This window comes from Betta splendens, chromosome 17 (genome assembly GCF_900634795.4).
Source record: "Betta splendens chromosome 17, fBetSpl5.4, whole genome shotgun sequence".
In the NCBI taxonomy this organism is placed as follows: Eukaryota; Metazoa; Chordata; class Actinopteri; order Anabantiformes; family Osphronemidae; genus Betta; species Betta splendens.
In genome coordinates this window covers 7,667,632-7,689,963 of record NC_040897.2, presented here as the reverse complement: position 1 = coordinate 7,689,963, position 22,332 = coordinate 7,667,632, and the positions used below count along the sequence as shown (strand labels likewise).

The 22,332-nt window shown below is 47.4% G+C and overlaps 3 protein-coding genes across 10 annotated transcripts; 1 reads left to right on the top strand and 2 right to left on the bottom strand.

Moving 5' to 3' along the window:
• LOC114844069 (transmembrane protein 69-like) lies at positions 1-1,298 on the top strand. The gene is made up of 2 exons (XM_029131123.3): positions 1-317; positions 413-1,298. Exons 1-2 carry the CDS (start codon positions 279-281, stop codon positions 1,118-1,120), a joined length of 747 nt encoding a protein of 248 aa, XP_028986956.1. The 5' UTR covers positions 1-278; the 3' UTR covers positions 1,121-1,298.
• ipp (intracisternal A particle-promoted polypeptide) lies at positions 1,293-9,247 on the bottom strand. Of its 6 annotated transcripts, none has more exons than XM_029131098.3 (11): positions 9,093-9,247; positions 7,218-7,352; positions 4,716-5,130; positions 4,423-4,634; positions 4,006-4,225; positions 3,739-3,894; positions 3,454-3,621; positions 3,227-3,364; positions 3,016-3,138; positions 2,709-2,929; positions 1,293-2,626 (listed from the first exon to the last, which is right to left on the bottom strand). In XM_029131098.3, the coding sequence occupies exons 3-11, from the start codon at positions 5,044-5,046 to the stop codon at positions 2,402-2,404; spliced, it is 1,794 nt and encodes a 597-aa protein (XP_028986931.1). In that variant the 5' UTR covers positions 5,047-5,130; positions 7,218-7,352; positions 9,093-9,247; the 3' UTR covers positions 1,293-2,401. The 6 variants fall into 6 exon arrangements, with proteins under 6 accessions (XP_028986931.1, XP_028986932.1, XP_028986930.1 ...); XM_029131099.3 differs by having other exon boundaries at positions 9,098-9,245; XM_029131097.2 differs by lacking the exons at positions 7,218-7,352; positions 9,093-9,247 and adding an exon at positions 5,516-5,639.
• Positions 9,248-10,698: 1,451 nt separating this feature from the next.
• Positions 10,699-16,311, bottom strand: LOC114844064 (phosphatidylinositol 3-kinase regulatory subunit gamma-like). Of its 3 annotated transcripts, none has more exons than XM_029131117.3 (10): positions 15,970-16,311; positions 14,029-14,140; positions 13,846-13,944; positions 13,575-13,755; positions 13,370-13,486; positions 13,129-13,274; positions 12,860-13,036; positions 12,664-12,738; positions 12,403-12,573; positions 10,699-12,314 (listed from the first exon to the last, which is right to left on the bottom strand). In XM_029131117.3, the coding sequence occupies exons 1-10, from the start codon at positions 16,022-16,024 to the stop codon at positions 12,038-12,040; spliced, it is 1,410 nt and encodes a 469-aa protein (XP_028986950.1). In that variant the 5' UTR covers positions 16,025-16,311; the 3' UTR covers positions 10,699-12,037. The 3 variants fall into 3 exon arrangements, with proteins under 3 accessions (XP_028986950.1, XP_028986951.1, XP_055359828.1); XM_029131118.3 differs by having other exon boundaries at positions 13,129-13,271; XM_055503853.1 differs by lacking the exon at positions 15,970-16,311 and adding an exon at positions 15,587-15,611.
• Positions 16,312-22,332: the final 6,021 nt, after the last annotated feature.

Below are 22,332 nucleotides of genomic sequence, written 5' to 3'. Positions count from 1 at the left end.
AATAGCAGGCTACCCATGACCTCTAGTTTAGCCAGCTAACGTTAACTTTGTAGCCATTGATGTTATTTTTTGTGACCGTAGAGATTTTGGCAACTGAGCTAATGACATAAAGTAAAAGCGTTACCTTTGCTCAAATACTACGTCTGTGGTTTATGGGTTGTTGCAGTAGGAGACCACTGTATTGCATCACGTTCTTCTAGTGGCTGTAAGAGAATGTATGCTAACTATTAATAGCATCAACTTTAGCCCGGGCGTTTTGTTTTATTTTCTGATGTAAGATGTTTACGTTTGCATCTGGAAGACTCGCAGCGTCTGGGGTAAGTTAACTTCAGTTTGCCAGCAAATGAATAGTGTCGGTGTAAATGGAGGACGCCATTATGGTTATGTACTTTAATGGATATTATATTCACAGATTTCAGTATTGAGATGTCTCAAGCAGCTAACCAGGACGCCAAACTACACAAGACAGGCACAGCTGCTGTTTAACTCACAAGCTTGCTCAGCGTTAACACCTTCCAGGCCATCATACACCCACAGGTTGTTGAGCATCAGGACTGTGGGTTGGCCTGCCTCACGTCTCTGCCACGGGGATTCACAAGGCTCTTCAGAAAGAGCAAACACCAAGGAAGACTTCAGTTTAAAGGCCATCAGCCAGGCTCCCAAAGCAGCGCTGTATCTTGGTTTCGGTGGACTAATTCCGTTCTTGTCCGCCCCGGTCCTGATGGCTGCCACACAGTCTTTCTACCCTGAAGTGGCATATGCCCAAGTGGTTTATGGAGCTGCTATAGTGTCCTTCCTTGGAGGTGCACGCTGGGGCTTTACCATCCCAGCTGGCAGCCCTGCTCAGCCAGACTGGATGAACTTGGCCAACAGTGTGGTGCCATCACTTTTGGCCTGGTTTGCGCTTCTCTGCAGGGACAGTATTTCGGAGGGAGCACTAGTAGTCATCATAGGATTAGGTCTGTCCCTGCACTATGACCTGAACCTGCTGCCTGGTTATCCTGCCTGGTTCAAATCCATGCGAACTGTCCTCACCCTAGTTGCCACCTTTTCACTGGTGGCTACGTTAGTAATTAAGAAATTCTGTACTGAGAAGAGGATCAGAGAGATTCAAAGCTGATTCAATGTGGAATTTTCTTTTGCCTTGTCACTGTGTTGTCATTTATTTACACATGCAGTGTGTTGCCTAGATCTTGTGATACCTGTAAATCATTAGCAAAATTAAAATTTCCATGTTGCTGAACATCAACACCTGTTGTTTGAGGAACCTGAATAAAATATAAGACACTTAATAAAAATGTGCACTTCCATTTTAATGGGTAAAGCGATGTTGCTGTGGCAGACCTGTAAAGATAAATACAGAACACTAGGGAACAGAAAGACAACCAACAGTGTTGAGTAGCCCCAAATCCAGCAAGATGTCAAATTTCAGAGCTGCTGCTTTGTTGGTTTGCACATTGCACCAATCTTGCACCACCTTTTAAGCCAATACACACACTATTTTTTAATATGTATAAAAATAGCAGTAAGACCAAACAATATTGATACTGTGTTATTTCAAAGTGTAACAGTAATAATAGGCAATATTATGAGTGTGCAATAACTTCATACAAACTACACATATTGTAGCTGCAGAGGAGCTGCAAAAGCCAAAGAGGAATCCACCAGAACCATTTCTAAGCGTGCATTGTTGAGTATTCTCACGTCCTGCTCAACATTACAACACTGAAGTGTAAATTCTAAGTATTTCAGGTGCAACTAAAGACTATTGACAGTACATTTGCTTACGTTGGCACAAGATCTTACAGTAAGATGCGTTTAAAAGTGATCCAGTGAAAATTGGTCACCACACGGTGGTGTCGTGTTCAAGTTCTTTACAGTTACAAAGAAATCAATCATCAAGAAGCAAGTTCAAGTTTCATTTGGCTCCAGACAAGTTTGTAAGTAGATTCAAATGTACACGCACCTCAAACATTCTGAGAAATAACCGAAAGGAAACTAAAATAAGTCTTATCTGAGGACGGTAGTGGGGGTCCAACAAGATCCTACAAATCTCTGGTCCATAAAAATAATAATCAATCACGAGTATCTTTAAATATAAAAGATATTCTCACACTGGTAGTCTTATAGAAACATTTAGTAAATTGAACATTTTAGATGTGTAAGAGCAGTAGTGAAGGGAGTTTAAGCGGTTTCCAAGTTGAATCTACTGTCATGTTAAATTATACAATGACTGGGCAATGTACACAAAACAAGCATCTCTAATCCATGTATAAATAGCATATGAAGATGTGACCCACTTGAGACAAAAACACGTTTGTGTTTTATAAGGTGCAGTTTTCCTTAGTTTCAGATGATTCAAGCGCTGATGGTCCACAGATTGAATGTGAAATTTCCTGCATCAGAGCACAGCCAGCCCTCCGTCGCAGCGGCTGGTGATCATGTTGCCCACTTCAGTCCAGGTATCAAGGTGAGGGTCATATATTTCCACAGAGTCCACTGTCACTGGCGCAGAGAAATCTCTGCTGGCAGCCCTGCCACCGACAGCATACAGCAGCCCGTTAACCGCAGACACTGACACCCCTGCACGGGCTGTGGACAACGGAGCCACTTCCACCCATTTCTCCTAAAAGGCATTAAAATGCAATCACAGACATAGTACCTTTACAATGAAATAAAGAAAATGAAATGCCTTTGTTTCGCGTTACCTCTTCAGGACAGTACTTCTCTACTGTTTCCAGTGCTCCCAGTGCCTCGTTCCAGCCACCCACTGCATAGATGCAGTTATTGAGGCAGGCCACACCCACGTAGGCTCTGCGTGTGACCATGACAGGCAAGGCGCTCCAGCGGCGGGAGATAGGGTCATACACCTCGGCTGAACGCAGCTCCATTCCTTCATCACTGATCCCCCCGATCACATAAATGAACCCTGTGCAGAGAGAGCGGCTTTAATGAACTGAGCCTTGTACAGAGTACTGAGCAGTAGCATACAGAGGACGATTCACTTGCAAACACCTTGTAGCTCACAGCAGCCAAAGTAATAGCGTGGAACTGCCATGCTGCCGATGACCTCCCACTTGTTTTCCTCTGGGTCATAACGTTCCATTGTCTTCCCAATCTCAGAGCCAACCCAACCACCTAAAAAAGCACAGAACAGTATAATCATTTGAAGCAACTTGTGGTGTGTTTTTTTTCCATTCGTTGTGTTAATATTACTGATATTAACCAAGTGCATAGAGTGCTCCATGGCAGGGGCAGACGCCCACTCCACAGCGAGGAAAATTCAGAGATGCCGCAGCTGCCCACTGTTTCGTCACTGGATCATATCGCTCTGTGCAGTCAAATATCATCGAATCTTTTTCCCCTGATGAAACAACAAATGCGTCAGACTCAGACTTTAGGTGCATTTCTCTTCGGCATTCAAACGCAAGCAAACATTCTCCACTCTCTCACCTCCCACCACATAAATCATGCCCTCCAAGACAGCAACACCTAACCCACTGCGAGCCTGATGCAGGGATGACACAGTAGTCCAGTACTGGTTAAAGGTGTCAAAGCGCTCCACACAGCTTAATGCCCGGCTGTCACTCCAGCGGCCTCCTTGAAGCCGAGTGTAGCCTCCTACAGTGAATGACCAAAATGGCATTACTCACTCTTCTTATATAAATAATACTTTCAGCTACTAAACATCTTCATTAATTGTGTATTTCTGCTAAAGAAAGTGAGGTAATACAAAACCTATGGCATAAAGGTACTTCCTGGCTTTTCTTCTGGGTCTCATCTTGGCCGGTTGCATTTGGCTGTAAATCTTATTTTCTTTAGGAGACTTTGTGACTTCAGTGTATTCTTTCAGAAGGGTCTGCAGTGCCACCCGCAAACTGAAGTCTGTAATACCTGCAACAAATGATTTTTAGTATTTTCAGTGTGTTGTGCTGAATTGAAAATAAATATATATCTCGAAGCATGTAACATATAAAAAGGAGTGTATATTTAAAATCTCCATACCTTCTATATACTTGAATAGTCTTTGTGGGGACAGCAGAGGGAAGCGGACTTGTTCCAACACCTCCACAACATGTTTTTTCCTCTTCACAACATCCTGCAGAACCCAGTCCATGGCTGCAGTGAATACTTGGTACTCATCCTCAATTCTCAACTCCTCGCTCCGAAGCACCCTTCCTAATTGATCCTTTGAAAGATCCTTGAACTCGTCAGTGGCACACACCTAAGAGGAGCAAATTAAAAAAAAATTTAAAGATATTTTCCTAAACATACAATGCAATACAACAGATGGTTCTGGTAAAACACTGGTGATGTCTTGTACCAACTCTTGGTCTGTGTGTTTATGCAACTAGCTGGTGGACACAATGTGTCAGAGCAAAACCAAAGCTTTAACAAACGTTAAACAATGACTTTTCATACCTCCAGGAAGTGAACATGTATGTAGTTCTCAGTGAACTCTAGCATCTCCATGCAGGCAATCTGCTCCAAAAACTGAAATATGCCCACACAGTTGGATGGGTCCATGTGACCTTTGAGGAACTCTCCACAGATAGATACCACCTCGTTCAGCTGCAGCATGTCTGCTGCCACCATCAACTCCTGAACATTATCCACAGTCACACTGATCACTCCTAAAAACAAAAAGTATGTTTCTGTTGAAAAACGCCATAATCTATATAAACAATTATGTGCATATTAGGACTTATGTGGACCTGTGTAAATGAATTCCAGCAAAATTTCAAAAACTTCTGTCTCCACTCCAAGAATCTGCACCTCCTCTTTCTGTGCCTCCTTCATTCCCCCAGAGAACAGGGCGGAAAAATATGGGCTGCTCGCAGCAAGAACCAAGCGATGTACCCTAAAGACCTGGCCACCAACCTTCAACCCAACGTCACAAAAGTCAGTGCGGAGCCGCATCTTATTCATCTGGGCCAGGATGAGTCTGGCGTAGCGATCTGAGGCCAGCAGGGCCTGCTCAGAGACCTGGCTGACAATGGCATCACCACTACAAGCAGCTGATGTTGATGCAGAGATGGAGGACATGGCAGCTGGAGCAGGGCTGGTGTTATTATGGAGATCAGTATCCCCAAACCCTCTTCCCTAGTGCATTTTCAGCACAAGACAGGCCTGAAAGACACAACCAAACCACACGCAGAGTTTTTACCTGACTATAAAACAATGAGACGAGGCTCTAACAGTAACATTATACACCGTAAACTTGTGATGATTCATATTGGTTACCAAACTGAATCTTCAAAGGTACCTTATAATCGTTCGCACTGCTGATACACTGTATATGCGAAAACATGCGTGCAGCTGTTAGCTACGCAGGCTAGCAAACTAAAAGCTTGCCATGGTTTATTTAATTACCATATTAAACAAAACAACGGTCACGTGACAGCACCTTACGGCTCAACTTTATTGCTTGACTAATCCATACGCAAACTGTCCCGTCACAAAGAACTGCAAACATGCATACGGATATGTCAGCTTGTTTGTAGCTGCGGCTTACCCATAAGTTTAATGAGGATGCATCCACTTCCGTCCCCCTGCAGACTGTCAATCATGTTTTCTGGATCGATTGCTCATGTCTGGTCGTTCCTTCTGGCCCCAACTAATCGATTCCCAAAAGTACGATATTGTGACTTGCTTCTGTTTAGGATGCTTTACATTGTTACGAGATTATTATTATCATTATTATTATTATTGTTATTATTATTATTATTATTGTATTTTCTTGTATAATTTCATTTAGGATTTGTCGTCGTATTTAAAATCTCGCTACTTTTGGTAGGCGCTAATAATATTGACCGCCAGGTGGCGGTGTTGTCTTTGAACAGGCTTCTGAACCAACACAAGTCCATTACAAAAAGCCACAAAACTTACCATGTGAAAGATCATAGTGTCCTCTCAATGTCAGACCCTAGCAGAGGGGGTAATTTTAGATAGTTATAGTTATTCCCCAGTGTGTTGGCAGTAACCTCTTCAACTGGAGACCTGACCGAGCCTGAGCCAGCCTGCTCTTAGACAGTACCACTGGTAGTTGGGCTTAATCAGTAGCTTGAGATCAAATTAGTTTAAATATTATGTTGAGACCTGTTATTACATTCAGGACTGCACTGCGTGGGCTTACTAAACCTGTCTGGTCCACTCAATTGAGATTAAAAAAAAAAAAAAAAACACCATCAGGACTACAGTGAAATGCCAGCGTTAATTACTCAGAACACCCAGTAATGTTATATGTCGCACACCTGAAATACAAGTCGTGCAGCGTGTGTCACTTGATTTGTATGTGCAGCTATATCAGCGAGTCAGTCTAAAACGAGCAGCTAGTGGTTCGCCGGAGAATGTGTGCTGGTTCGTTGGCCAATAAAAACACAAAGGTAGTCATGTGGCTGCTGCTGGTTGGGCTTCCCTCTTGTTGCCCTGCACTATTATATTTCCAAAGTGCTCTGTTTCCCTAAAGGAAATCTAGCATGTCCATGATCATGAGCCCAACATGTGGCTTTCTGAACAAAGTTAAATGGACTCTTAGTAGGTTGATGTTAAGGCAGTGACAAATTAGACAAATTACTAAACTAGTTTTAACTGTTAAACATTAAATGGGCAGTGCTGTATTTTTATAATTCCTGTCATATGCAGCTTTTTTTTTAAAATATCACTTGTGACTCTCAGCACAGGTTCAAATGTGAAGCAATTGCATCTGGAGCTGTGTCCCATTGAAATGCTTATCAGCGGCATCATTTCTTACCACACAAAGGGAGATGTGTGTTAATTGTATCATATATTTTTAGCGGCCGTGAGATGATTAGCGCTGTTTTGCAATTCAAGTGTCTGCTTCGTGTTTCATTGAAGAGCGGCCACAATCAGCAAATTAAATCAGCAGATGATTTGTGCTGGCATAGCACTTGTATGTGATAAAAGGTAAAACACCATAATATGTCTGGTAGTTTTATTTTCTATTAGTAGTTTCAGAAACGTTGGCTTAAAGCAGTAAGGAGAGATTCATAATGTGTTTTTGGTGTTGTTGAAGCTTTATGTGTTTTATCTGTATGAGGAACAGGCTCTTTGTTCTTAATGCTGCTACCTGGGCAGGTGTCTCTTGAAAAACAGGTTTTAATAAGTAGGTGAGGTGCTAACGTGTGTCTGAGTGCACGCGTCTGTCAGTTGCTGTGGTTCGGTCGCGTTGCGAGCGCGCAGCCTTTCTCGCTTACCCGCTTTCCTCCCATAGGTCGCTCCCGTGTCCGTGCTTGCCGCGCTCGTGATGTGATTATTTTCTCTGATTATCACGTGTCTCCGTGGCGATGATGGAAAGCAGAATGTTTGCCTTGCTCCCAGAAGCTTCCATGCTGTGGGAGAAAAAGTAAATAACGCGAGGGTCATCCTATGGAAAGCGGTCGCTGTAATTACTGTTCTGTTTTTAGTGCAGGGTACGTCTGACTTTTTCATCGGGCCTCTGTCCTCTGGTTAGACGATTCACCAGGAAAGAAAAACATCACGGGATGAAACTGACAGCTTAAGGGTTCTTGTGGGACTGTGCAGAGTTCACAGTTTGCTGAGTGCTTTGACTGGCTTTGATTCACATCAGATAATGCAAAAGAAGTAATTACAGTCCGGTGGAAGGGGTTTTCATTATCATTCCCATAATACTGTTCATAACTTGCAGTAAACATCCCTGTTGAACGATAGGGGCATTTTATTTTGTATTAATCTTACGCGTTCTGTCTCAGTACAAACACGTTTTATTTGCAAACGTAATGATGTGGAGCTGTTTGCGCACACTGGCGGACGTGGGCCTAGACCTCACCTGACGGGACCGGTGAACCGCGTAACCCGTCCTTATCTTGGCTAAGTTCACTGCGTACAGTGTGCATGTGGGATTGTGCTTTCAGGACGAGCGGGTTTTTTGATTTGAACCCTGAGACGTCTCTGCCAGCGGCTGTCAGGTCTGGATCGGATTGCTGGCCACGTGCCTGCTGGTTACTTTTTAATCTTTTCAAGAGCTGAATCCCACAATGAGATTGTCCTTAGAGCTTAACGAACGTCGAGGTCGTTTACTTATTCATTTATTTAGCTGCCATTCATTGCATATGAAATCTTTTCCCTTGAGAAAAAGAAACTGAACGCTGCATGTGAGGTTCAGTTAGAAGGAAGTAATGTCGACTGGGCATTTATCCAAAAGGAAGTTTCTTATCTCTGGGCGACGTCACTGCTGGGCCTCTACCTGTTTCAGCGAGGTGGGATCATCTTCCATCCCGGCCTCAGCTGCGATCTGCTGCAAATCTGATTTGGTTGTGGATCAGTCCTGCCATTTCTACTGAGCGGTTTTCAGCAGTCGGTCCAATGTTATCCCCTTATAGGAACCTTCTCAGTGTCACCTCTCATCTAAGTTTGATCTGAGCCATTTACTGCGATCGCTGTCACCGCGGCCAGTGAATGATCAATTTAAGGTTTGAAGTGATAATGACAGACAGAAATTAGATTTAACAAACATCTAAATGTAAATCTAGTAATAAAAGGTGCAATTGTCATTTAGTGTATAGTGAATTTTAAATAGATTACATTCAGTGTATATATACATTTTCTTAGTGAGCAGTTTTCAGTAAACAAAGAGACCTCAGGCAGGATTAAAATGGGTCACTGACATATGGCTCAACAATCCCTAAGCACTTTTTAAAAGATTATCCTCGCGATTTTGTTGAATATGCACAGTTTTCACTGTAGGGTTCAAGGTCCTGTTTAGCCACTGCTGTACATTGGAGCTTATTGAAAGCAATCAGACATTTTGTTATTTGGGATATTCACTAAGAGGATAGGCACGTTATTAAAGCATTTAAAAAAAAACAGATTATGTCCAAACATTCACAGCATCATTTGAAACCTGAAACCACTGATGAGCGTCATTTATAGTAGTTTCCTGGAGCTTGGAAAACATTTTTCTGCTCACTTTTATAGCTTTCACCTGGCACCAATAAAGCGGTAGGTGATCAATCTGTGACCTCCATTCGTAAAAAGATAAACAAATATTTTTATAGATTCACGCGCCACACGCATGCGGAATGTTCGGCCGGTGTTTGTGGTGGAATTACGTTACTTCGCGGGTACCGCCGGGCTGGTTCTGCGCGCTGGTTCGGGCGCATACATGGCGCTTGGCAGGCAACCGGATCTCTGCCCCGCAGCCCGTAAGCCCGCTATAATGCGAGCTCGTAAAAAGCGAGGAAAAAAATCCCTCGCTTATCGATTCTGCCTCGAACATAGCAACTGGCCGCCGATTGGCTGAGGCGCGGGCCCGCTCCCGCTCTCCCATTGGCCGGCCGCCTGGCGTGAAAGCGGTGGAATCGGACGGAGACAGCGGGGAGGCGACGCGCGATTGGCTGCGGCGCTTTCTGTGAAAGTCTGCGAGGCGGTTGACGGTGTGTGTATTTTAGGCGTGACTCCAGAGGTAATTCGTCCTACTACACCCCCAGACAGGGCGCGTTTAAATTGACAACTATAAAACTAAACGACTACGACTTTAAACGAGCACGTTTCTGCGTCCAGGGGCCGCTGATAAGGGACGAGACGGGGAGCAAAGTGGAGATAGTCTGTGCATGTTTGAATAAGGGCAGGCAGATGTGGGGGCAGGGGTTTGACATGGATTAAAGCCAGACTCAGCCTGCTAAGGAAATAGGCCCGAGCGCTGACGGCTGAACTGCTGCGAAAGCAAATAGATTTGGGGAACGGCCAGATGGGTGTGTTTCAGGTCGAAGGAAACGCAGGAAAAGGCCCAGCCTGACCTTTCCACACTCACTTTCGCCGCGTCCTGCGCAGGAGTTCCACAAGCGTTCCTTCCGACCGCCCTCTCCCAGCCCACCCCCCCCTCTCGTTCCCGTCTCCGGCGCTCCGGGCACTTCATCTTCCCACTCTCTCCCCGTCTTCAGGACCGTCACGCGGCCCGACGGTGACTCAGCGCCGGTTCGGCCCGTCCTCCATCCGTCTCCGCCGCCGCCAGTCCGTCCGAGCCGGTCTCTGTGCTGACACAGGTAAGCGGGAGTAATCCACGGCCTGGAACCGAGCACCCCCCAGTACATCCCTGCCCTCTCCGCCTCATTAATCCTACCTAACACATGCCTTATGTGATGGTTCAAAGAGGCCACCTGTTGCTGCGGTCCCAGGAGGCCGGTCGGCCCGTAACCTGGGGTCATCGCCATCAGCACCCACTCAATCAGAAGGTTATTACTAAACTAATAAAATGCTAGAAAAGTAACTAAACACGTTACTTTAGTCAAGCTACTTATCGTTGGAGCCGATATTTACTGTGCGTTCCTTTCGCAGGAAATTCCAAAAGCCTGTTTGAAACGCTCCGTGTTCCCGGTGAAGTAGGTTTGAGGCATGTTTTGGCGGTGACTCAACGCCGGCGAGGCTGCGCACGGAAAAGGGCCTGCACGTATCCTGCCATTGTCTTTATCGCTTCCTTTCCCTTCCATCTGTCCGCGCGCGGCGTGTCCTCCGGCGCCCTCGCCGCCTCCTATCTCTGCTGACCCGCGGCTAAGCTCATTGGAACGACGGCGGCGCCACCAGAGACAGATGGTAAAGTTCAGGTAAGTTGTCTGGCTTCAAGTCATTGTGGGCCTCAACGGCGCACGTACCTAAATAATAAGTGAGGTGGAGTCAGAATACGGGTAAAAAAAAAAAAAAGAACAACAATAGATGGTGTAAATCGACAAAACCCTCATCAGTTTATTGTCTCTCAGCAAGAAAAGGTCAGGATCTCACATTGCTTAGCTTCACCTGAGGAGTTTCCTCAGTCCCCCAGTAGAGTTATATTTTTAAAAGAGGCTTAATCACCCTCCTTCCAAAAGCCAACCACAGAAATACATATTACAGTTTCTCTGTACAGGGTATCTATTGTCTGCAAACTTGAAAAATGTGCCAAGTTCAACATGGATTCCTTTCCTCTTAAGCTATGTAGGCTGCATGTCATGAAAAACATTCATAGCTCGGGGAATTGCCACAGTTCAAGTACTGGAGGCAGGATACTTCCGGACCTCTGGCAGTTCACACAAACATCGGAGGCCATATCACACCGACACCACCAAAGAGAGTGCATTCTTGTGGCAAACGTCGACCTCTCATAACACCATTACCTTCACCGCCGTCATACATTGCAACAATAAGAAATACTGTTGGATTGCACTTTCTTCAAGCTTTCATCTTGTGGCATGTTTATAGAAAAAATATATATAGAATACAAAAAGCTTATACTTCTTTGAGTAACAGAATATAACATACAGTACTTTAGATTATGTCTTGATCAGCACATCAGCAGGTGTACATGAATTGCCCTCCCTTTTCCCCGACGCAGTTACCCAACTAAACAGGGATGTAGATTTGCTCATTATCAAGTGCTTTGGTCAATGGGAATAACATTGAGTATGCTCTTACAATGGTATTCTACAAGGTTTTAATGCTACATAATTATCCACTGTATATGAAGAGGGCAAACTGCCAACATACACCACGACGTTTCATATATTCACACGTGGCTTTTACTCAAAAGTATTTTGGTCCACCAAACTGATACGACGGAATCAGCCTGTTTACAGCACAAATGTTCCTCTCACAAATGCACTAAGTAGTAGCGTAAGTAACCCAATACATCTTTGTTAGAACTCTGTAAGTTTTAACTATAGGGAAATGGACATATCCAGCAACATCAACTCTATAAAAGCTGAAGTCAAATAAAGGTGCAGCACCTGATGCCAGTGAGCAGTTTTCCGGGTTTCCGGTTGTCGACATCCCTACGGAAAAGGTGTCCCATTAAACAAGCCGCAGTAAATGCAGTATAATTTTTTTTTGAAAGCTTAAACAGTCTCTTTGAAAAAGAAATAGAAGTTCAAGCTGACATTCAAGTTCCAGTCCCACTTCAATCTGTGAAATCCCGTTCACAAAAGCCGTTAGAATCGCCGTAGTGCAAAATTTGACACAATGCACCTCGATGCAGTCGTTCTCGCAGGATACAGTAAACATGTCCTTTCCGCCCGTCCCCGTCGGGTTACATCTCCGGCGCGGCCGGCGGGAGGCCTGCCGCGTGCTTCGGAGTCTGTAAGAGTTTGTGTTCGTCGGCGTGTTGCGACGGCGTCGCCGCCGCGGCTTTGGCGTGTACTGGGTGCGATAGCCGGACGTCCAGGGCGTCGTTGTGTTGCGCTAAGGAGTGCAGGCGGTAGTGCAGGACGAGGTCTTTGAGGGAGCAGTGGACGTCGTAGGGCTCGGCGAAGCCGTACCCGTGCGGCGTGCTGTAAATCATGCAATGCTTCACCTCTTCATTCACGCTGGAACAAACAGAAAAGGAAAAATCAGTTAGACCTCCTGCGATATGAGATATCATTGAGATAGGCCTTCACCAAATGTTCCACTCACACAACAGAGCAGGCGTAGCATCCCTGTTTGCTGCTCTCACGGATCAGGAATGTTCCAGGAGCCTTCCCTTGGAGCATCTCCTCCGCCTGCGTCCGACTCAGTTCACCGACGAACCAGCTCGCCTCGTCCTGATGCGGCAGATTCTTCTCGTCGCCTTTCAACACGTACGTGCTGGGAACGAAGGAGTTGAACGTTAGCGATTCTGCGATCCGTGCTCGCCTTCGCGAACGCGGCCTCTCGGAATCATCTGTTGGAACTTACTCGTCGAGGCTGTCGCTTTGAATCCCCAGCCAGTCGTTGATGCGTTTTTGCCGTACGCCTTTGTGGTTAAGCCAGCTGTGGGACGAGGCGGAAAAAGAGAAGGTTTGAATCCTTCCCACAACACCTCCAGAAACATTGCTTGGATCGTGAGCTGGATTTGCAGTTAATTACCAAACCAAATTCTGAAGCTTCTTACTTGAGGTACTGATCTCTGATGTTGCGCAGCTGGATGAGATCAGGTCGCAAGCTGTTCATCTTCCTGTCTGTCTCTCTGTAGTCGTCCACCTGCGTTCTCAAGTCCTCCTCCAGATGGATTTTGCTGTCGTAAATCTCCCCAAGTCTGCACTTCAGCTTCTCGTAGTTTATCAGAAAGCTGAAAAAAAAAGAAAAGTAAGGCTTATAGTTTCGCGAAGCTAAAATTAAACCGCTCCAAACAGATTTTTTCCTCCCACTGCTGGGTCCCACCTCTCCAGATCTGTGTTGGCCCCCTCGGACTGGCCGCTTCGCTCGAACCCCTCCCCGTAACGCTCCTGTTCCCGACACTGCTCCTCGAAGATCAGCATGGTCTCGTTGAACGCCTCGATCGCCGTGCGCTTCATTTGTATTTCCTGCTTGGCACACGACACGTCCAGTGAGGAAACGCTTGATCGGACCGACGGATCAGCGCAACGCTGGCGCCGGCGTCGCGGCTCGTGTGGGCTTTTACCTGTGACGTCTTCGTGAAGGCTTCGTAGAGACGATCAAACTCCTTGGACTTCTCTTGATACCGACAGTGAACCTCTTTCAGCTTTCTCCCCGTGACGTCGACGCTGTCCTCCTTCACCTGCGTTCAAGCGTTTCATAAAATGAACAAACTTCATATGATTAGAGGCTTTTCTGTGTGTGAATACATGAAGGTGAAGCCAACGAACCGGCTGGAAGCGGGACACGGGATGGGTGAGCATCAGGTCCAGTGTGGCATTGTATTCCACCAACGGATGGTGCTGGTAATACCAAATGAGCTCCACCACTGAAGTGAAGGTAAGCGGGTCGGAGAAACCATACTTCCCGTCGTGGTGGTAAATCTTGATCAGCTTGTTGTGCCCCTCTTTCCTGTTATTGGTTAAGAATCACGATAAAAGTTAGCGACATTTGTGGCAGCGCCACGTCGTGAACAGCTGCTCTGCGTTTCCTCTGCTTCACCTTAACGTCAGGGTGAAGTCTCCTTGAAGCTTCGTGGACGCGTCGCGGACCAGAAAGGAGCCGTCAGGTGTGTCTCTGAGCATCTCGTTCACCTCATCCCTGAGCGAAAATCATTCGAGCGTCACCGCCGATGGCTGGCGTGATGGAATGTGTAATAAATGCGGGGCCGATAAGACACGTTACCTGGTTATGTCGCCCCAGTACCATTCAGCCTCCTGTAGCGAATACGCAGGTGGTGAAAGGCAGTTGTTGTTCATGGTGGAAGACACTGGCTTTGTTGACCTGGGGGGAAGGGCTGGAGGAGAAATGACAAAGGATGAGACGAGCAAATGCAAAGGATCAGGTTTATAACAGCAAAACTTTCACCAAATCAACTGTGTTTGTGAAGTAACTTGCTCAAAGCCCCCCCCCACAAACAAAGCACACCAACACTCAGTCACACCCCTGCTTGATGGTGCCTGTCAAGATCTGAGGGCAAGCCCGGGCATGTTTCTGATGCGCATCACTGGTGAAATCCTTACCAGGGTCTCCAGTGTGGTCAGCGCGTTAAAAGAAATGTGGCACGCGGCCCTCACGTTTGCACGCCATCACTCAAATTCAGCAGTTCCCAGAACTGGCCGTTAAACCCCGTGCAGCTACTGCAAACCTGTTCCAAGTCAAATGTCCAAGCTTTGCAGCTGTCTTTGGTTCTGTCCTCCATTGCATGAGAGGCACTAAATAGACTGTAAATTATATTTTGAGCCTCTTGGACCACCCCTCCCTTTCTATAATCATCGCACGCTCGAAGCTCCTCATGAGTTTTCCATCAACCTTAAAGGGGGTGGGGGGGGGTCTGGCTGCTAGACTAAGCGTTTTAACTAAAAATGAAAAAGAGGGCAAACCGCATCAAGAGGAGGTGAAGGGCGATATATTTCACTGCAGGACAAAAGTGCCTTTCATGAGGCAGTTGGGGAGAACACAGGAGCACACTCAGAGAGCAGAAACGTGGGCTCGCCGCACCATCCGCTCGCCGCTTTTTTCCCACCTTAAAATAAACAAAAGGCAGGTGCAGCAGGCACAAAACGGGAGGCAGCGGCTCCTGGACTCAGCAAAATTAAACCTGCACACCTTCCCCTTCGCGGCCCGCTGCCAAGAAGCCCCGGGGGCTTCCAAAACCCACACGCGCATACCGGTGCAGACAAGGGCTAATTTTAAAAAGGTGAAACGACCAAAAAAAAATACATCAAATACTGATGTGACCGCCCCGGAGGCAGTTTAATAACTCGACAAAACATCATTCTGTAAAACATTACGAGTGAATCCTTTAAAGTGGTTCGCAGCATTCTGTTTTGTTAAGTTTAGTTCTAGTCAGTGGTGGAGTGATAATTCTCCAAGGTCCTTTAGTTGAGTTGGGAAGGTATTTATAATGACACTCAACCACTGTCGCTATAAACGTCACACGCTGTTAAGACATTGTAATAACGCCTCTGTCAAATGACTAATGTAAATAAAAAAGCAACTGTTCGCGTTTCGCCTGAGCGAAGTCATGAGACGAGCTCTCTCTCTCTCCCTCTCTCTCTCTCTCCCTCTCTCTCTCTCTCTCTCTCTCTCTCCAGAGCGCTCGCCTGTAGCCTACTTTCAGAGCTAGCGCACAAATTAACCACGGCTGGCTGCAGACAAGAACAAAGCGCTCGCTTCATGCGGCGATCATTAACGCAGCCTCATCGATATTTCCCCCCTTTTAAAGTCCGCTGCCACGCACCTTTCGCCGATTTCGGGCTCCGAGCCGACGCGCGACCGCTGCGCGTTCGTGCTCAAGTGGAGTCAGACGCGCTGGGACAAAGGAAAGGAGGCGAGCCACTGCGCCTGGTCCGCCGAAAGGTATTACGTAATTGGCAAGTGAATTGCGCTATGCATGCCTGGGCAATGCCAGGGAGCGCGGCGCGGCGCGGCGCGGCGCAGCGCCGTCGACCTGGCCATTGTGACGCGTAACCGACACCTGCGCCGCGGGTTTTGTTCACATGCCATCTTAATTGCAGCCATCGCCGAAGATGACGCCAGCAAAGAGAGAACGGCAGAAACGGCATCAAACGTCCCCCGACCCCCCGCAGATCAGACAATGACTGCTCCCCCCCCCCCATTTACCTGGTGGCGCTTGATCCATTTCGATGTAGAATAAACCTTCGGGAGGATAAACCATTCCTGTTTCACACGAGTAGTCCAGGTTGCTCCTGATGTCTTTGTGCGCAATAAAGGGGAAAAAAATGCACGTTTTGTCTGACGCAAATCAACCAAATTTACTCAACGCCGGCGCATGTCCTACATTGATTTAAACAAATAAAAACCCCTCAGATTCCGAGTCCATGGAAATCCCCAAATCCAGAAGTATTCTCTGAGCATAGCCTGACTAAGTGGAGGCTTTTTGGGGGTAGAGGTTGTCGGACTCTGCCTCCTCGTCTGTGCTGCGGCTCTACTTTACTTCATCTCGGAAGTGGAGCGACTTTAAAGGGCTGTTCGTAACATCATCTTGGTACGGCCCAACCCGCTGCCTCAGGGGGGGGGTTCGCTAGTCCCTTATAGCGCTCACCTTCACGTGAAACACACCCGGTTACGTTTAAATGCTGTAACCCGTTCCGGAGCGAGTGTCCGCTGAGAACGATGCGCAAAATGCCGTTTAATTTGGCCGATTCCGCGTCCAGACGCGTGTTCAGCTGCGCGCTGAACGCCCCTAAATTATAATGGTACGTTCCAGACCGTTTCATTCACTTCTCCTCCAGCTTCACTGTAACAGCTGAAAAATGTCTTGCGCGGCATGAATGGGAAGCAAAAAGCAGTTCTATCAGGTCGAATCGTCAGATGTGAACACGATCTGACCGCCACATTAAACAGTTGCGTTCAATCTGAATCCGAGCAACGGCGATTCGGAGCATGTGCTGCCAGTTTAGGTGTGCCCTAATTTCTTGCTGAGTGAATAGATTGCAATAAATGACATCATCCTTTAGGCTTTATGATAATTAAACTGGTTTCATCTGTTTGGCGCCCGGAGTGTGCCCAGCTTAAACCCTTTTGTCTAAGAGGCGAGAGATTAGCCTGCCTGGTTGGCAAGCGTGTGTGATATTCTTGTCGAGCTCGTCAAACACGTTCGGCAGCAAAAATGGTATTTCAATTGTTTCCACTCCTAATTACTGCTGCTGTGACATCATCGGCGCTGATGATGAACGGTAATATCACGTGTGTTAACGCCCGTGTGACCCAAAAGCAAATATAGAGTTGAGATGACACAGTATTATTAATAGAGTATTATTATATCCCATCATACGCTTGAATGATGAATACATGCATTGATGTAGATGCAGAAGGACGCTGGGCTGTAAATTTAAACAGCCTGGACCTCATCCACCAGCTGACAGGAGTGGCTGCAGGGGGAGAGAAACAAGGCCTGCATGGTCAGAGGTCTGTCTCTGTTGGTGTCCAGGCGTTTATAGCCGGTCCCCTTTTGACCCAGAGGAGGTTATTGCCTCCAGCATTCCTTTTTCCCATTAGTTGGATGTGTCTTTCCTCGTGTGGTCAGTGCCCATAAAGACCATGAACTAACCGCCGCGATGTATCTAACCAATGAGGACAGGACAGCACATCCCTGCCTCACAGATGTGTGGGTGCTTTCACAGAAGCAACACATTCGCTCTATTTGCATTTGCCCAACGGCCATCGAAGGGTGTCGGCGAGCCGCCCTTTCTCGATCCAGATCCGCCGCGCGACGGGTATGTAATTGCGCGGGCGTGTGCGCACGTCGGGTGAATGCGCTCGCACGCGCCAGGGTCTATTTGTGGGCGCGACGCACGAGCGCGCGCTCCGACTATAAGAAGTCTTGGAGTCTGTCACAGCATGTCACTCGGCCCGTACCCAACCCCCTCCGTCCGCCCGGTGTCAGAGGAGCACAGAATTTGCCCTCCTTAACTTCTGGGTCCGACCTCCGTGACACGTTTCACCACCACCTCCCTCTTGAAACACAACAGCATGAAGGGGGCTCCAGATGCAACGTGGGGGAACGTGTGTTCGGAATAGGCCTTCTCTGGTGTTAGCATAAAACAAGATGAAGCCACTTTTTTAAGTGCCCTGTGAAATCGCACGGCGGCTCCGTTTGTGTCACGCAGTTGCCACGGCGACGAGGACCGACTTGCAAGATAAACCTTTAGGCTCTGCACCCCACATCCAGGCAGTCCTGATGGGATCAGTGAAGGCTAATCGTGCGATTAACCGCATAGGCTGATACTGCAAGCCTGCCAGCTGCCTGCTGGCTGATGTGACTCATCTTGATATCCACCAGCACAATATGACACGGGACTGTGGAAGTTCTGGGAAACTCTGCACGGGTTTTCAGTTGACATATAGATCGCGTTCTGTATTAAAGGAGGATGACAGTTAAGCTCTAATTGTGTCGGATGGACATTGACACTGATCTGTCAAGCAGTTTAAAATGACTACGGAGAAAAATATTGAGGAATGTAATTGTTAGTAATGGACAAGAGCTCAGGGAAACATCTCAGATGGTTTTTGTGTCCTAGGGATTATGAAGCAATGTGGTTTAGTGTATTGGACATGAACTCTGTGGTGAAATTACAAAAAGAACATTAATCCCCATATTTAGGACTGTTAAGCGTGCACGTGCTGGACCCACTGCTGTCATCAAGCCGCACAATATCGCAGCGTCACATATTTGTCGAATCAGTGGAATAATCTTGTGGCTTTATAAAGTAATGTTTGTTTAGACTTAGTCCATTAACTATGTCAAGGAATCTTCTTGAACGGTTTCCTTGTTTGCTGTTCAGTGAAATGTAGGACATGTTTTATCAGGATTTGTTTTGTTTGTTATCCCTTAGAAAAGACTCAAAGACACAACACAGAGAAACCATGTCAGGCATTAGATTGGTTTGCCAATGTGGGTATCTGTGTCACGGGTCTTGCATTGTAGAACTGGGTGAATTGCACATCTCTCAAATCTTCTGTACTGTGGTGTGCTGCTATTCACAGCCATTGAAGGGATGCATAATGGTCTTGGCAGGGCACTCGACATTCACCATGGAGAGACTGTGGGGTTTCCCTGATCGGTAGCCAGAACCAGCACACAAGGCATGCAGAAGTCCTGCCAGAGGCAACTCAACTGTGGGCAGAGTGTAGGGCGGCTATGGTCTGGCCCCCAGGACCCTGCCATTGTGGAAATGTAAGTAGGGACAGTGTCTGAATGGCTTGAATTGGAACAGAAAACTCTGGATGACCAAAACTATGAGCTTCAAATAGCTTGGCCCTGGGAAACATAGCTTGTTCTTTTAAGAAGGTAAATGAGAAGCCAAAAAGAAGAAGAAGAAAAAACAAAACTTATGATGGCGGAGGGAATGTTAAATTGGAGGCTACGGTTACTATAGACATCAGCAAAACGGACGTACCATTTTTCCATATGCTCCAGTGTCAGTGAGCCGGGCTCCTTTTTTCTGAGTCCTCATACCCAGCGCTCATCGGGTGTCACTCCACTCTGCCAGAGACTAATCTTACTAACGGAGGTGACAACCGAGGCGCTCGCGGCATCCCGCCACATGCCGGCCATCAGCTGAGTGTGTGAGTTATGGTGAGGATGATGATCCTCTGGTATCAACACCCACTGAATCTCCAGAGACCCCCCCCCCCCCCGCTGCTCAAGGGGAGTGCAAATCAAAAGCCTGAAAGAGGGGAGTATGAGGAATATATCCCTAAGATGCTCTCAGCTCTATGGGCTTTGTATTAATATTATTAGGTATGGATCATTGCGGGTTGTCAAGCTGCAACTAATGAGTCCTTTCATTATTTAAACAATCTGCTGGTTGTTGGTTACTCATCAGTTCTGCACTGGTTTTAAATTTCTACATGACCTCATACTTCCTCTGCAAACAAAGATTGTACTGTTTCATTCTTAGAATAGTTTGACCAAGACTATTCAGAAATAGAAAGATCATGACACAGTCAGCCCACCTGTACTGGCATCACTAAGAGTAGACCCCCCCCCCCCCCCCCCCCCAACACACACACACACGCACACACACACAATCCCAGCCTTTCATGCAAAGCAAAACCGAGAAGCCTGCAGCCTCTTTCAAGCTACTCTCCTCAGCTACACAACCATCGCATCAGCACTATAACTCTATTAGGCACAGCTCCAGGACACACTAAGCAGCCCATAGCCCACAATGGCATCATTGTGACTGGGAACCGCTGCCATTGTCATCCATGCTACAGGATTTATTCCCCTCCTCCCATATTGTGACCTTCACCTCTGACCCCGGCTGCCATCTCACATGCTCGGGGTCTGAGAGCTTGTGGGGTTTTATGCCTTCCAGCTCCTAAACGCTCCTTTACAATGACCCAGGCGTGCTAAGTGGCTTCACTCCACAGCACCAGTGCTGGGATGATTCAGGTTAGTGTCAGCCAAGAGAGAGCGGGGAGGGAGGGGGCTCGGGGTACGGAGCGGTGGTTGGAATGATTGACCCCTAGAAAAGGTCAGATGGAAGGCATGAGAGGAGAGGAGCTGCCTAAATGGCTCTTTTCTCTGCTTTTTTTTTCTCTCCGGCGAGGCCCGAGACTCTGTATGGTTATTTATGAGTGTGTGGGAGAGAGAGGGGCTGCGCTGAAACCCCACCAACCCTCCGTGCCGCGAGGGCTGGGCTTGGCAGGGGTGCCTGCCATTGGTTCGGTTCTGTCACATATTTATATGCACGCACGCAGGCGCTCGCACGCTATTAAGAAGTTCTGCCGGAGCAGCAAGGACAGAGGAGAGGACTCTGTTGCGAGGCAGATTCAGAAAATGAGGTGTGCTGCACACAATAGCTGTCAGCAGTTTGATATATGCCTCTCAGGCATCTGAACCCCAAGCTACTTCCTGAAAGTGGAGGCCAATGATACTGTTCAGAGCCAAACTTGGCAGGCATTCGTACAAAGTCATTATTGTGATAAAAGTGATAGCTACCAGCTGGGATTGTTTGATATGGCGTCCTTTAATTATATGCTCATTGCACTTGAAATTCATGCCTACAAACGTCTATACGTTGTATACACAGACAGTGTTGGTGTGAGTCGTCTAACATGTATTGTGAGCGTGCACAAGCCAAGACTAACCGCGTCCTGCAGTAAATTCAGGATGTCCTAAATCTCCGCCAGTTTCGTATTCTTGAGGGTGAATTAAATGCTCTGTCCCAGAGTTGCAGAAAGTTCCCGTTCACGCCGCTGCAGCGCTCTGCCAGTGTAACACACAACACTCTCTCTCTCTCTCTCTCTCTCTCTCTCTCCTGACAAAGTTAAATTAAGCTTGAATTTCATGCTGAAGTCAAATGGTCATGATGTCATGGTTTGAGGACAGAATGACTCGGTTTGTCTGTTGACTGAGGAGGCCTATTCTTGCATGTTTGGGTGGGAGCGTAGCATATAATTGCAGAGCGGGCTGGCGTGAGGGGGATGGGGGAGGGAGAGCGCTAGCACGCAACATGAGCTTTGGCCCGCAGTCGCCGGTGTGGGTGCCAGACGCGTCCATAGGGCTGCTGTGTGTATCCGTGTGCGAGGCCTGGAGGCCCCGCGCTGTTCCAACACACATCTTTCATTTGCACACGCTGAATAGAAGGAGCCCGGGGCAGTTTGGAGCTCGGCGGCGACAGCGGCGGCGGCGGCGTTGTGGACTTTTTAGGGGATGTTGGAGGAGAGTCCAGGTCATTTCTGGACGCGCGACATTCTCGCGAGCCGCCCGTCGCATTGTTTAGTTGTCGAGTCAGTTGTTAGGGAGCAACGAAACCGCCGTACACGTGTTGCAGCCATTTGAGGATTACGCCGATCCAAAAAATCTGACAGTAAAAGACGGGAACGGCCTTTTCATATCCTCTCGGTGGGAGGTAGAAAGGCAGGACCTCCAGACCTGGAGGCCTGTGGCGGTGGGTGTTAATGGGGGCGGTGGTGCGAGCGCTCGACTGCCAACCAGATGGACAATCAAGCCCTACGCATTTAGGGAGATCATATGGGATAACCCTGCAAAGACAGATTGATATTTTGCTGACAAAACAAACCACCCCCGTCCCGCACGCAAGCTCCCGCCCTTTTATTTCCGTCACCCCCCCCCCCCCTTCACACGAGCCCATGTACGTGCAGACAAATACTTTAAGTGGTATTTGCTTACATAGGTTTTAAGCACGTTATTTCAGAATGTGTTAAGCGCTCTGGAAGGAGCCGTGACAATGGGAAGGCAGGACAAAGGGAATCTAGGGTTACCCAAGTCCTGCAAGAAAAAATAAATAAATAACAGCATCGGTGACCTGCGAAAATGAGACAACCTTGAGCCATGAGGGAAGCAAGTAAGGCCACTTTCTGCATCATGCGCTGGGATTTACCTCGGTGTCGGTGGCTGCAGTGTGCGGTGTCGTGTTCTTTGTGTCCTCGTTTTCTCCGGCTATAGATTTGGTCTGTTCGTAAAACGAGCCCTCGGTATCGAGTGTCGGC

What these genes read in the sequence shown, in the direction of transcription:
- LOC114844069 (XM_029131123.3), top strand. Translation starts at nt 279, where the DNA reads ATGTTTACGTTTGCATCTGGAAGACTCGCAGCGTCTGGG. An exon ending in GAAGACTCGCAGCGTCTGGG is followed by an intron (nt 318 to 412) that starts GTAAGTTAACTT and finishes TTATATTCACAG; the next exon opens with ATTTCAGTATTGAGATGTCT.
- ipp (XM_029131098.3), bottom strand. Translation starts at nt 5,046, where the DNA reads ATGTCCTCCATCTCTGCATCAACATCAGCTGCTTGTAGTGGTGATGCC. An exon ending in GCTGGAATTCATTTACACAG is followed by an intron (nt 4,635 to 4,715) that starts GTCCACATAAGT and finishes TTTTGTTTTTAG; the next exon opens with GAGTGATCAGTGTGACTGTG. An exon ending in GAAGTACCTTTATGCCATAG is followed by an intron (nt 3,622 to 3,738) that starts GTTTTGTATTAC and finishes CATTCACTGTAG; the next exon opens with GAGGCTACACTCGGCTTCAA.
- LOC114844064 (XM_029131117.3), bottom strand. Translation starts at nt 16,024, where the DNA reads ATGGTTTATCCTCCCGAAGGTTTATTCTACATCGAAATGGATCAAGCG. An exon ending in TACTGGGGCGACATAACCAG is followed by an intron (nt 13,945 to 14,028) that starts GTAACGTGTCTT and finishes ATTTTCGCTCAG; the next exon opens with GGATGAGGTGAACGAGATGC. An exon ending in CCTTCACGAAGACGTCACAG is followed by an intron (nt 13,275 to 13,369) that starts GTAAAAGCCCAC and finishes TCGTGTGCCAAG; the next exon opens with CAGGAAATACAAATGAAGCG.